This window comes from Sinohyriopsis cumingii, chromosome 15 (genome assembly GCF_028554795.1).
Source record: "Sinohyriopsis cumingii isolate HCF-2022 chromosome 15, ASM2855479v2, whole genome shotgun sequence".
NCBI lineage: Eukaryota > Metazoa > Mollusca > Bivalvia > Unionida > Unionidae > Sinohyriopsis > Sinohyriopsis cumingii.
Window position 1 is genome coordinate 47,960,108 of NC_142975.1, and position 14,806 is coordinate 47,974,913.

At 36.5% G+C, this 14,806-nt stretch overlaps 1 protein-coding gene across 2 annotated transcripts in view; it reads right to left on the reverse strand.

Moving 5' to 3' along the window:
• LOC149781752 (G protein-coupled receptor 157-like) overlaps positions 1 to 14,806 on the reverse strand; it is a 94,458-nt gene that overhangs the window by 7,414 nt on the left and 72,238 nt on the right. The window contains exon 4 of one of the 2 annotated variants that reach the window (XM_089935875.1): positions 7,823 to 8,504. The exons of the other annotated variant lie outside the window; for it this stretch is intronic. Coding sequence (XP_089792001.1) covers positions 8,481 to 8,504 — 24 coding nt within the window. The 3' untranslated portion in view covers positions 7,823 to 8,480. Of the gene's footprint in view, positions 1 to 7,822; positions 8,505 to 14,806 lie in introns of those variants that run through there. 2 annotated transcript variants of the gene reach the window in all.

Consider the following 14,806-nt stretch of genomic DNA (forward strand, 5'->3'; position numbering starts at 1 on the left):
GAAAATAAGCCTCAAACTTGGATGTAAATTGTATAGTAATCTTATATATTGTTACATAAATAAGTCCTTTGTTCATATTAACAAAAAAATCTTACTAGTGCCTAGTTATATCATAATCTGCTGACATCTGGCCTTAGTTATGCATAGTTATACACTTAAATAATCATGATACCGGACTAGCTCTCAATCGACCAACCTCACTCTGAGCCAATGCTGCTAAGTAAGCGACTGTGCTATCTGGCGATTTACTATCCAATTTTGGATATTATCCCTACGCCGACCAAATCTGAGGTCACGCCTGTAAGTTAAGAGCAACAAATTAGTTCCAAACACATGACCCATTACTTTATTAATTTTCACGACTTACTGAAAAGCGTAAAATGGCCGATGCTTCTTGGAGCACTTCAATTGTCAAATCTTAATTTTCGGAGGTACGTAGATTTGCACCTTGTAAAGCTCATTAAGTAAATCTTGCTTGTAATTTCGCAATCTCATAATGCCTAATAAGATGTGATTGGTTTTGAAAAACACCGGAGCTTGTTATGTTTGTACCAGTAATGGTTACAATGGACCAAACGACAGCTAATCCTTTTCTTAAGTATACCAAATAAATAGTTTTGCTGAGACTTCAAAGAAATCTGATGATTTCTGAACCACCGATTGTTCTATATAAATGCGAAGCAAATTTAAAAAATCCCCACGATTTTCAATAATCTTCGAAAATAGAAAAAATATACTTATATATACGCTCGTTGCATGTAGTATGCATAAACGGTAAACAGTCATGATTCGAGCTAATGTAAAACTATCCTTTTGTTATTTACGTAGTGGCAATTAGAAAACAAAGAGTTCATGTATAAACCATTTTGCATATTAATTAACTTGCTGGCAATATCTAGTGTCATGTATTTTGTTATGAGACTATGCTCTTAAAACAAGTAACAGAAAAAAGTGAATGACAACAAGCTTTGTAAAATTTAACAGTTATTTTATTTCCCTATAATGCAAAGTGGAAATAAGAAGAAGAAAAAAAAAAGAAACATACGGAATTGCGAATTAAACCGCTAAATACTCCAAGAATTACAAACACAAGTCCTAGTAATTTAAAGTTTTTAATGAAACTCAGTACAAGTCCCGAAGAAATCCAACAACTGAAGGCGATGTTATAGCTTTTAGAGTGTCGATTTGTCAAAAGTATTTTGATGAATCACAATAATATAATTCCAGGTCTGAGTTCAGTACAAATTCTAGTGAATATCTTTATCCAAGAATTTTATCAGAGCACGTTTATATTTCCAGAGAAAATAATCACTTTAATTCAACAATTTGAAAAGAAAGGTTCGTCCCATCTGGAAACAACATACTACAACTCGTCAAGTGCTAGGTGTTAAAGCACGAATGACCAAGTCCTCACAGTTACAAGATTATACAGTTCTCTACTTGACCTCAGGACACAATTAGATTTTTCTATATATAAAAAACGTTACCTAATGGAATATAACCTTCTAGAATGATAGTGATGTTTACCAAATCAAAACAATAACCTGGATTACAATCAGGAAATCCCAAAACTTAGATCTAAATAAACTTATTTACTTCTTCTCTTAATAATGGTCCTGATATTAAGCCCATACACAGAGAGAATAATTTAGCAAATGTATCAGTTGTTTGCACACAAAAAAAATTAAAAAGTCAATCAGGTCAAGCAGGAATGAACTCAGTTTTGGACACAATCAAGTCCAGCATACAAAGTTACATTGCAATAGCATAAAATGAAATTTAAAACAAATTAAAACTAACAAACAAAACAATTAAATTAACTAAAACATAACAATTTGAAAACTGCAGTGGGTGATCCCATGTGCACTGGGGCGTCATGCCGCAGACATGTAGCATGATGTCCCACCAAGTCAAATTATCCTGACACCAGGAGGACCAGTCCTAACACTAACCTCTTAATGCTGAGCGCCAAGCAAGGCAGCTGTTACTACCATTTTTGTAAGTCTTTGGTATGACTCTGCCGGGGATCGAACCCACGACCTCCCGCATTATATAGATGAGAACTTCGTATTTGAAGTGAATAATAATTTGTATAAATATTTCCACGCAAATAAAATACTGAACAGAACAACACGACTGATTATGTTAAAGATGTTAATGCAAAAATGAGCATTTTCGCAAGTACACAACACTGCCTAAAATGCTAAGCCACAAAAACAGAATCAGGATGAAGGCCAAACGTTCATTTATAGAATATTCTAAGCCGTGAACAAGACAATGCCTATTGCTAAAGTTATAAAAAGAAAATAAGAAATATCATGTCGATCAGGTATTTCAATGGGGGAAATACAATTGTCCTAGACTCAGATTAAGATAAACGTGTTTACTTTCATTGATAATGATCCTAATATTTAACCAACACTCATAGAGAAATATTAATATTGTATTATTTATTTATAAAATAAAAGTTACTGGTCAGGTACACAATGAACTTGATTTTGGACAAGGACAAGTGTAAAATACTATTATATATAACAAATAATTATAAAGAGAAAAACTAACAAATACAAATTAAATATTCATAAAAATACAAATTGATGAAAACTTCCAATATGGAAGGGTGTAGCTTTTCTGTTATCTATTAACGATTTAGAATTCTTGGTAAATATTTGGCCTTATGTTTTTGGAAGAGCTAGCGGACGTGATGAAATGTCATTGTATTAAATCACACAATTTTGACATTCGTATATACTTAACGCAGAGCAGTAATTTTAGCAGAGAATGCAGTTTCAGAGTTGTGATGTATTACAATAAGTGCCGTCCTTTGTTCACCAAAATCATCCATACTGGAGGTTTCAGTTCACAGCGTATGCCGTTCCGAAACATTTACTGTCCTCAATTCTCATCACCATGCACATTTCGGGGCCACGCTGTGATAGTTATCGGAATATTCTCTTGTGTGTGTGTGTGTGTGTGTGTGTGTGTGTATGTGTGTGTGTGTGTGTGTGTGTGTGTGTGTGTGTGAGAGAGAGAGAGAGAGAGAGAGAGAGAGATTTGGATTTTTAACGTAGCTTTAAAACAATTTCAGTCATATCGCTACGATGAATGTAGTGTGACAGTTTTTATAGTGATGTCTAGCACTGGGGCATCATGCCGCAGACATGTAGCATGATCTCCCACTCAGTCACATTATCCTGACACCAGGCCGACCATTCCTAACGCTAAACTCTTAAGGCTGAGCGCCAAGCGAGGCAGCTGTTAGTACCATTTTTGTAGGTCTTTGGTATGACTCGACCGAGGATCGAACCCACGACCTCCCGCATCCGAGGCGGACGCTCTAACCACTAGGCCACCGGAGCGGTCTGTTCTCTTTTGAGAATATAGTAATGGCTGTAGTGATTTCCTATGCTGGCATTTATTTGTTTTTGTTGGGTTTAACGCCATTTTTCAGCACACGATAGGCTATACATGGCGGCCAGTATTAATGGTGGAGGAAGAACCTGGGAAAACCCTAGAAAGAACCACCGACCCACGAGAAGCTACCACCAAGCTTTCTCATAGGCATTTATTTGTATTCTTTTCGTATAAATGATATATAGAGCCAAGTGAGTATATTGAGTCAATCTGGTATTAACATTTATATCGTTTAGTAGATATTCTCGATTCCGTATTACGCAAGTACAAACAAAACCGGAAGAATTTTATATGCAAAAACGAATAAACCGTAATCATCCTAATTCTCAAAAACGTAAAATTAGTTATAAAAGTAATACCAAGATAATTATTCAGAGTATTATGCAACGCTTCAAAATCAAGATAGGAACAAAAGTTAAACATGTTTAATAGCACATTAAAGCCGCCAATTGACAACATGGAGATTACAGATAATCTTTGAGTTTATCATCGTTTGCTCCTTGTTTGAATACTGAGCTCGATAAAGCCTCGGTGAGAAAAATTAATGAAATTAAACATCACCATCAACCACTTGCATCAATTAATTCGCCCAAGCACACGAAGGTTCTTAATAAATTCGCTAACAAAGAGTAAATCCTACGTAAACAAACTCAGACTACCCACATATGTGGTCTATCCATATAATAATCAGAATATATATGCATACTACGGCAAATTGTCACGTTATGTTAAACGTTTTTACTTTAATAAAACTAGTTTCAATACACAATTGAAGTAATGTTTATTTTTAGCGGCACAGTATATCATAAAAGCATGATCATTTAGACAATGATATTCCCTATGTATCTCACATGTCGTGGGTATGCATCATTTCAGGTCACATGTCACGCTCGCTGAACGTACCTGTTTATCCATGGATAAGTAACAGTTGATTGAGTCATTCAAACAACGTCAAATGCCCGGTTGTGTCGCAATGGCGAGAAGCTTTTTTTTTTTTTTTTTTCACACGCGAAGGGATTGGTTAAGGACGTTTATGCATATTAATGAGAAATGAACAAATCCTGGTACGGGCAACCAGAGACAGAGGTGCGTAGAATTTGTACGTGGCTTGCGACAATGGTATGTGACAGAGAACCGCATACCGACTCCAGGTTATACCCCTTACAATCCTAAATAATTCGTTATGAGGTTACGTGTTTCTTGTCAGACCTTTTTAAAACATTGGATATGTTTGGCTCAGTTGTTATTTACTACATGGTTACACTAAACTGAATAATTGTTTTAACCAGGCCTTGAAAAATACAAAATGCAAAATCAACAGGACACTCTTTGTAGCAACTATTTAATTTATTACCGCTTTTTAAAAACTTAAATAAATATAATGAATAGAATAAATATGTAAAAAAAATGGTTCCTTAATTTTTCTTATCTAACGATTATAGTTAAATTGTGTATTTTACTATCGTGTTATTTATTACAAGATGTATATTGTCTAAATTAAATAGTTTTTCAACCACGTTTCGATGTGCAAAAAGTAAAATCAAATGGCACTCTTTGAAACGATTATTTAAATTAATATTATTTCTCCTATAATAGTTACATTGTTTTTGGATTACTATTAAATTCAACTACTCGCTTGAATTGTTTGACAAAAAATTAGAAAATTTGGGCATTTGCATATTGCAGTGTGTTGAAATTGAACAATATCAAGGACCTAGAAAACATACAAAGAAACGACTTCGTCTTTATGGAAAGATCGTGACATTTTAGGCAGAAATTACAGAGTATATGAAAAACAAGATTCCCCAGTGGTCTGATAGATATCGCTCATGTGGTTTACAAATATAAGCCTTTGACCTTTTCAATAACGGAGGTGTCTAGTGTAAGAAACACCCCTATGTGAATCATCTCCAAAATGCTTTGCTATGTCGATTTTACCTAGCTAGTCATAGTCTGAAAAAATCCAAAAAGATCAAGGCATAATTAATATACATAATGTCATTCATGATCAACGACATCCAAGATCTTGATGATATTAACCTGCCTTCTATCAAAACTGAATGAGAAATATGATTTCTAGATCAAGACAGGCAACACACGCATCCAAATTAGATGCTTGATGGTCTCGTTAAAATGCCGTATGTAATTAATATAGCACCTGCCTAGCCAATCTATAGATCTGACGGACACCGATACAGTTTCAAGTTCTGGTAATCTTTGGAATTCCTGATCCACTTTTTTTTAGTAACCTATCGGATAAAGTGTTGCATTTCTTTCAGGAAGACTTATTATCAGAAATGATGTGTTCCGAATGAAGTTTCTCACTTCCATAAATGTTAAAGCTGTGATTTGAATGAAACATTCAAGAGAATATGACGTTAATTATGTGGGAGATTTCTATTTTACTCAGACTTGCTGAACCGAGGTCTTGGAGATATGAGCATATCTACCAATTCTGAGCAAAATCCTATTGCAAATTAGTCCCTAGACTAATACAAACTCGGACTATCCGATGCAAGATCGCCTCGAATAGGCATATATCTCACTCATAATACAACTAAATAAATATCTTAATTATATAAGACTATTTATCATGTTCAGTAACAATTCAACGATAAAAATATATGCTAAAGTGTAAGATCATAAATATGTATGGATCTGGCATACATTGTTATCGCTGAAACCTCGTGATTTAAATCCCTTTACCATGTGCGATCCTAGTCGGGTCGGAAATACGGTCTCAAGAGTGGTAAGAAGCTCTGCCAATCAGATGCAAGCTTATATCATTAATAGGCTTGCAAATCACTCTTTATCAAACTCGTTCTAAATCTTGATACTACAAGCTCATATTGCAAATTTGCTCAAACTCGGTCATAAACATAGCTTTTAGAATCAAATTAGCTAAGAAAATGAGATACAATATCATTTTGTTTCTATTGCTTAAATATTACATATTGTAGACGTTTCTTCGTCTATTTTGGTGACACAAAGCCATATACAATTGTCGATAGACCCATATCGGTCGAAGTGCAGCTAACTACGCACGACGGAGGTAACAAGAATCCCCGTTTATATCTTATGTTAACTATTTATGATTTGCTTCGAATTCTCCAGCTTGGTAAGTGGTAGACACATTTGACCTAGATACCCTGAATACCAGTGATGGATAAACCACGGCCTTGAACATGTACACCGCGACTGAAGCCATGCTGCAAAATTTCGTGATAAAGCTGTAAATAATTCAAACTTCATTTGTGATGGCATATCAATAAATAGTGCCAGAATATTTTCCAAGTTTATTTCTTTTTTTTGAAAGATCATAGCGAATGGTACCCATGGAGCTCCCAGATGTATTCAGCGGGTCCGCGAAGGTCAAATAAAGCAATAAAGCAATAGTTTGCTGGGAAGATTTTGAATCTCTGGCAGAAGACAATATATCAATGGCGCCAAACATGGACGTTTAGCAAATAGTACCTGTTAAAGCAGGGGTGGGCAAACTACGGCCCGCGGTCCGCATGCGGCCCGCCAAGGGCTTTCATGCGGCTTAGGAACAAGTCATCATTCGCACTGACTCTGTTTATGTTACTCTGTTTATCAAATAAATGTGCTTCTTTTGAAGTTTAAGTTTAAGTTTTCAAATATTAACAACATATTAACAACTGAAAATTAATTAGATGTTATTTAGAAAAACATTTTGTTTTTGCTATTTCAAATATTAATTATTTTACTTAATGAACTGTGCGGCCCGCGACAAGTTGTAAATTTGTGTATGCGGCACTTGCACTGGAAAGTTTGCCCACCTCTGTGTTAAAGCCAACTTCTAGGCGGGCAGAAATTCATGACTTAAAGTGATGTTTATGTCGAACGATACCAACATTCTGTCCTGACATTTTCATTGGATGCTCGATGTCTACATATTCTTTAGATCAGCATTTGTTTGTGAAAAGAGCACAGAACATTCAAATTGGGGCTAAAATAAATCGCCTACTTGGGCTAATACCAAATAGTTCTCATTGCAATATAAATTAAGATTTTTTTATCTTATCGTTTGTGATTCAAACGAAAACATTTTTACAAACGAAGTTTATCTCCAGAGTAAGTTTCAACATGGTTTTTCGTTGAGTGTGTTCTACTTATTTAAGATGAAGAAGCTTCTATCTACAATCATATAAGGCAACATTTTAAAGAAGAATCCAGAACATACATGTATACGTAATGCCAGGGTAATTTCATCAGTCTTCTTAAAGTTGCTTCAGCAACATTTTGGATTTATCTTCAGAACAGTACATACTATTTTTGCGAGTTTCCGACGTGCTGTAGCCATTTTTCGCTATGTTTGATTGATTGTTACTGATCTAAGATATAAAGGATATAATGTAATTAGAAATGCATGCACACGAAGTACATCACAATTATCATTTTTATCAAATGCATTCATTACGTCACCCTGTGGGTAGTACAGTGAAATACATTAGGTACAAGCAGCACATAATGGCCTCAACAGGAATTAACATTACCGCTTTAATTTAAACTCACTAACCAATATTAACATGGATACAAATTTTGAATTTAAACAAGATAACCAGGAAGATGTGTATAAACTTATAACAAGTTTTAATTCAAAACAGCTCTTGGAGGAAGACTGAATTCCTGTTAAACTGTTGAAACAAGTGGCACCAATCATAGTGGACCATACTACAGATCTAATTAACAAAACTATACAATCTAACATTTTTTCTTAAAGAAACTCAAGTAATTTCAATTTTGAAAAAGAACAATCCTCTTGAGAAAGGTTGCTATAGATATATGTGCATTTTACCCAACAAATCCAAACTGTTTGAGAAATTAATTGAGACTCAGCACCATTTTGAGAATGTAGCTTGACAAATATTTGGGTGTTTTTCGTAAAGTTCAAGGAACCCAAACATTTGCTTGAAGACTGGATGAAGGCTCTTGAAGGAAACAAATCTGTAGTTGCAGTTCTTATAGATGTATCCAAGGCTTTCAACTGTCCCCATCGATATATTCTTATTTGCAAGGTAAGAACTTCTGGCATGTCAGTTGACTCAGCAAGATTCTTGCTGTGCTACCTGTCGAATCACAAACAGCAAATTAGGTTGCATGATTTCTTCAGTAGTTGGACTGAAATTCAAAAAGAGGTTTCTCGGGGATCGATCCTCGGACCAATTCTTTTTAACGTTTTTATCAATATGTTCTATTGTATTACATAAGGCTCTTTATATAACTATCTCAACGATAGCACTTTGTCTCGCCAGATTCTGACACACGGAATGCCACACTTTAAGCAGAGACCAACATTCTGATTGATTGGTTCACTGCAAACGAAATGCAAGTCAATCCCGAAACGTTTCAAGAACTAGCTGTGGGTAAAAATAAATTCTGTATTAATCTTGTAGTAAACAAAAGCACTGATGTCGTAAAATGTGAAGAAATTGTTAAACTGCTAATAATTGGCATTGCTTAACAACTGCGACTTTATTCATGCGTAAAACATCTCTGTATGAAAGCTTCAATGCAAGCTAACTAGACTCAACAAACTGACAATCTTAAGTAAATTTATCCTCTTATTTCAATATCTGTCCCTTAGCCTTGGATTTCTGCAATGACATGAATCTTATTAAGCTTGAAGCAAATACAGGAGTGCATTCTGAGATTTGTGTATGATGACTTCACAAACAGCTATCATAAATTCTTACTTATGGCAAAAATGACAAAGCAAACTTGTTTTTATGCATAACTTGGTGCTTCTGTCTTTTAATTTAAATTTAATTTGTAACCATAATTAATTTTTAAACTATCCTAAATTGTGGTTTTAATTTATCTAGATGCTAAATTCATTTGTAATTACTGCCTTTAAAAAAATGTTTTGCTTGCTCAGTTTTCAACTTAGGCGTTGTATGGTTTGTCCATTCGTATATATGTATTATGCAGTGTTTGTATGTCTTGCAAAAATCATGTATGTTGTTAAGACTCATTTATTGTATATAATGTCGGTAAAAGAATAACTCACTGTAGCTTATGTTGAACTGTTGTTTTAAATATGCCAACGTTAAATAAAATTTTATCTTATCTTATCATATCACGCAAAGATAGAAAAGTAGATTTGGAGCTTAAGTTTTCGTTGTAAATGTAATACAAACAAAGACAAACATGACACAAAGATTTACAGTAATTGAACAGTATCTCTTTCCTACGGGGGCTGGATGGCCTTGAACAGTTCTGTTGGTGTTGGTTAACAGATAACACATCTCTTCACTGTCTTTCGACGCAAACCGCTCCGCTCTACAGGTCCATAGACCAATATTCCCTTAAAGCTGCTTAGCCTTTCAATGCAGACTCTTCGTGATGGATCGTGATGGCTTCATATGTACCAGAAAGTCTTAATGAAACGGCCTAATTACAATGATACTCCATAATTTTAGGTTTACCCACAAATTGACTTTTCTACCAGCGGATTTTAAAAGTTCCATCAATCAGAACGAATATTATATAATTTAGTCATGGTGTGTTCTATCTTCTTTCAGAAGTGTAATATGGCGATATAGAGACAAACGGGAAATTAACATTGAGTGTATATTACATTAGTTGACCTCAAACGGAGTTACATGAAGTGTTAACATTTTTAGATGCTATTCAACACATCATGTTTTGATTCCTGTCCAATATCCCAACACGTATATTTTGTTCGCTATCCAACAAGTACGTTTCCATCACTATTCATCATATACGTTTTGATTACTATCCTATACCCCAAACTATATTAACCAACACTACGCCTGTTGTGACTGAAAAACCACAACTATTATCCCAAGAATTGTGGTGCACATTCACATACGATGGAGTAGGACAAGGGAAGGTTGTGCTTATAGCCATGCCATACCCACCAAAATATACCCTCGCACACAAAACACGGTAGGACTGTGTATAGAGAACTATAACCAGAGAAACAGGGTTTGCGAAGATAAGTATAAATATACACACCATGCAAACAAAACTTGGCGATGATTCTAAGTAGTATCTCCCTTTCTTGAGATCAGACTGGCAGTAGTTAAGGGGGGGGGGGGGTGATTCTGGGTCATGTAGTTAAGATGTTGGTTCAAGGTTACTTGGGGATCATATTAGTGATGGTATAGATACCCATTGGTTTAACATGGGAATGGTTTATTGGGTAAGAAGTATTTATAGGGTCAAATGTGTTAGGGACATAGCGGGTAAGGGTAATGTTAAAAGTGTCTCTACTATAAAAACACTACATATATAATCCAAACATACACTTCCACGATCCAATGAAAAGTGAGAATAAAGATACTTTTACACAAACATATAAACTATCACACAAAGACGTGTACGAATGTGTATAGACACACTATTATACCCAGCTATAGTGAGTCAAAACATTTACATAGAAAAGCACATACATACATACATACATAGGTACGTACGTACGCACGCACTCACGCACACACATACAAACACATACATACATACATAGGGGCCCCGAGTGGCCGAGTGGTCTAAAGCGTACTCCGTTACGGATTACTGCCATCTCACGTCTGTATGCGTGGGTTCGAGTCTCGAATTCGGCCAATGTGGGTATGTGAGAAAGCTTGCCAGTAGGTCGGTGGTTTTTTCTGGGGTTTTCCCGGGTTCTTCCTCCACCATTAATACTGGTCGCCATGTATAGCCTATCGTGTGCTAAAAATGGTGTTAAACCCTACAACAACTACATACATACATACATACATACATACATACATGGCAAATCAAATTAGTAGCTCTCTTTTCTTAACGATTTGTGTGGTCATGAAATTGACATTTTGTTATTCTTCCATTTTCCTTTCAGTTCGTGGTTTCACCTCCTTGGAATTAGCACAACAAGCCCTACATCTCTGCAATCATTTTGTGTGCTCCTATTTTTTTTCGTCCTCTTCCCAGGATACACAAAATATTTGTCACTTTCTCTGCCATTACTTCTCGTACAAAGCCTCTTTGCTGTTGTGAGTGAGGCCGATTTTCAGCGAACATTACTTTGGTTTGGGTAATACCACATTTCTTATATCTGCTCTAATAGATACTCCACGCTCTCCATCAAATTGACTGCATTCCTCAGTTTCCCCACTTGGCGATGTTGAATGGTTGACATTCTTATTTCTTCTCTTTATGATCTTTGGCGAATGGGAAGACAGTCATCATTATTAATTGATTTAGGTCGTGTAAGGGTATTCAATCTTTTTCGAAGGTTAATGTTGGTAGTTATCTACTACTTAATTATTCGCTGATTAGGAAACAGGTGCCACTACTCGATGAGCTTACATCCCTACTGCTTACAAGTACGCACGTGAGGAGGGGGATTAAAAAATAGTATGCACCGCACACTGTTGTTTGTCAAATGGGAGGTGACCATTCGACGCATTAATGTATCGACCGCATACTTCTGGCACGCCTGGATGCAGGAAAATAGCAGTCCGGCTGGAATCCCCAAGCGTCTGCGAAATCTTTCGGAAACGCTATAGCTGTACTAACCTTCCAATCTGCACAGTTATCTAATTTCGGACTGTTCTCTGCTACAAATTGTGTGTAAGCCACATGTTGTAATTTGGATCTCTCTAACCAGAATTTTCCTACTGCGTTATTTTGGGTTTAAGTGTACATAGTGTACATCATTATTTCCGAAATAACAATACTCAAATTCCAAGTCTATGTAACCCATTAACTGTGTGGTCATAATTAGGTATTTTTGAAGTAATCTTTTCGAACGGCGAGCGAATGGATGATATTTGTAAATTAAAAGTGTTATTATCGATATGTGTTTTCCAACCAAAGAAAATACAGTTAGGCGTTTGAGGCAATTCTTTCGAGCTCTTGAAAAGGGCTGAGGGTTAACCTCTGAAGGCGTTAACAAGAACGGCTTCAGGTGTTCGGGCCGCATGAACTTGTTTAATTAGTCCCTTGGAACTGTTTGGAGTGATCAAGTTAACAATCAGAAGGTCTATCATTGGCTGTCAAACAGTGATGAGTTGGGATGGAGTCCTGTATGATTTGTTGAGCTCATTTACAACAAGTGTCACTAGGGGAATAGGACATCCGTGTAATTGCTTCCCAAGTGTACCTCATTTTTCTTGCATTATTTCTTTCTAATCCCCACCCCTTGCCTAGCCCCCTGTTGAATTGTACTCACTGTTAATGGCACAAGAGGTCTTGTCTTAACATAAAAATTTGAGACTGTAGGTGGTTTTATTATTGGATGTGGAGGTCTTATTAGATGGGGTCCACGACAGGGACGCTAAGTAACGGTCGGATTTTGGGTAGTTCGCTTCCTCTGTTGCTCCTGCGTTCTTCCTCCTTGTCCCGATCTTCTTGTGGTGGGGACTATTGCTCATGTTCTACTCTCATATTAGCGAAAAACGTTGTTCCACACGTTTGAGCTGCCGGACTCAGTCCTGAAGCAGTCCTAAGAATTAGCATTTTATTGCATTCAGGGCCTGGACAGGAATAATCATATATATATATAGCTCTATAATTGTTATGTCTTGATATCTGCCAAAGACTGGCACGACTGATGATGATGATTATTGAATTAGCGTCGCATTCGCCAATGAGGCATGCATGATGAGTTAATGCCCGGACAGCGGGCTAATTAATTATTTGCGGGGGAAGGAAAAAGTGCCTCTTCCCGCAGCGCATATATGCAGACAAGGTTTCCTATTTAATGTGTCCGTTTCCGGAGCAGTTATGCCCCACGGGACATACGATGGGCGGGAATAGCAACACACATGCCCATCGTCTCAGTCTGTATCTATTATAAGACGCTTATTGGAAATAACCATCCATTCATAGCGCCACCCCGGTTCCGTGCTTACACAATCATCGGGGCAGTGTTTAATTTGGACTAGTGGGAATAGACCAACATTTCTCCATTTTGTGGTCCGAGCGAGGAATGATGAGTGGGAATCGGCGAGTGACAAGAAGCGTCAACTAAAGTACTGAAACCTCAGGTGGTACTCTAATCAAATCTAGTCCACTTACTCTGTGGACAATTAATAGTGCCAATAATATGCTAGGCACCTGTGCAATTCACCAAATCCATAAATTCAAACAAATTTATTTTACTAATTAATTCCTTGAATTTGAATTTAGCACGCAAAGTGTGCCTTAATTTTCTAAAATAATTACAATTAGCTGAGTCTACATGACTCATTATTATTTTTGTATCACGCAAAATTATGAAGTGATATATCATTTTGATGACGGTAGAAAATGGATCAAACTAGGATATATTTAAAGATATCGTCAATGGAGGTTTTCAATAGCCAAATTGAAAACCCCATCCATTCATTTAGGAAATCTTGATTATGGTTTCACTGGTAATAAGGACGGTCTCAAAGCTGCAATGTAGTTCTGGCTGGTTTTCCTCTAATTTTTCGGCGGGTATCTTTGCACGGTGTACACCTTTAAACTTCAGAGTTACCTCGCCTGTTCCAGTGCTGCATCTTATCAGTTCAGTAACCTCAGCTGGTTCCCAGTCCAACAGGGTTGGTGGCATTGCCTCCCGGCTCTAACAGGGCGGAATCCCTCACTGACTGTCTGGGCTGTTAACGCCAGGTGCTTTTCTATTATTTATTCTAATTACTTTCATGCGATGGCAAAGCCTCTCGTCATTACTTTGTTGAATAAGTTGGTCAGTGAATGAGCAGCATGCTACCACATGCTCAGGGCCACGCTCTCTTTTTCTTCTATTTTGATGGTTCGTCTTGACCGCACGTGTAGCACCTTTTTTCCTGCTCCTCACCTCCACCCGTTTCACAATAGCAGCTGGTGCTCCGGTCTTGTTTTTTCGATGTCTACTTCCTCAATGAATGAAAGCGCCGCTTTATAGGACTCACGGTACTAATTCAACTCCAATAGTAAACATATGGAAACACTATCATGTTCAAAATTCAATAACTTAAAATTTATGGGTGCTGATGATGATACCTATAATTATCCATGCACAACTAACCTTGGCGCAAGCTTATGTGTGGAGAACACCACATGAGCCGCGGCATTTTGTTTATCTACATGTGCATGAAACACATGTTATTGATTCTGCACCAAATGAATCAAGTGCTGCTTTCATTATTGAGTACTCCTAAGTCAAGCCTGTAAAAATACTAAAATTGCATCAATAGAATTTTGTCTATATATTTTTAAATTACATATAGGATAAGCTTTCAAAAGATATCTTTACTAAAATTTTAATTTTCATTATTAACCAATTATGGACCACCAAACGCGATTATATTCTATTATTTGTTCACCCATTTCTAGACTGGTTCACAGTTCTTCTGTATAATTAGTACCGTGTATCCTATAGGCCTGAAGCACACGAGCA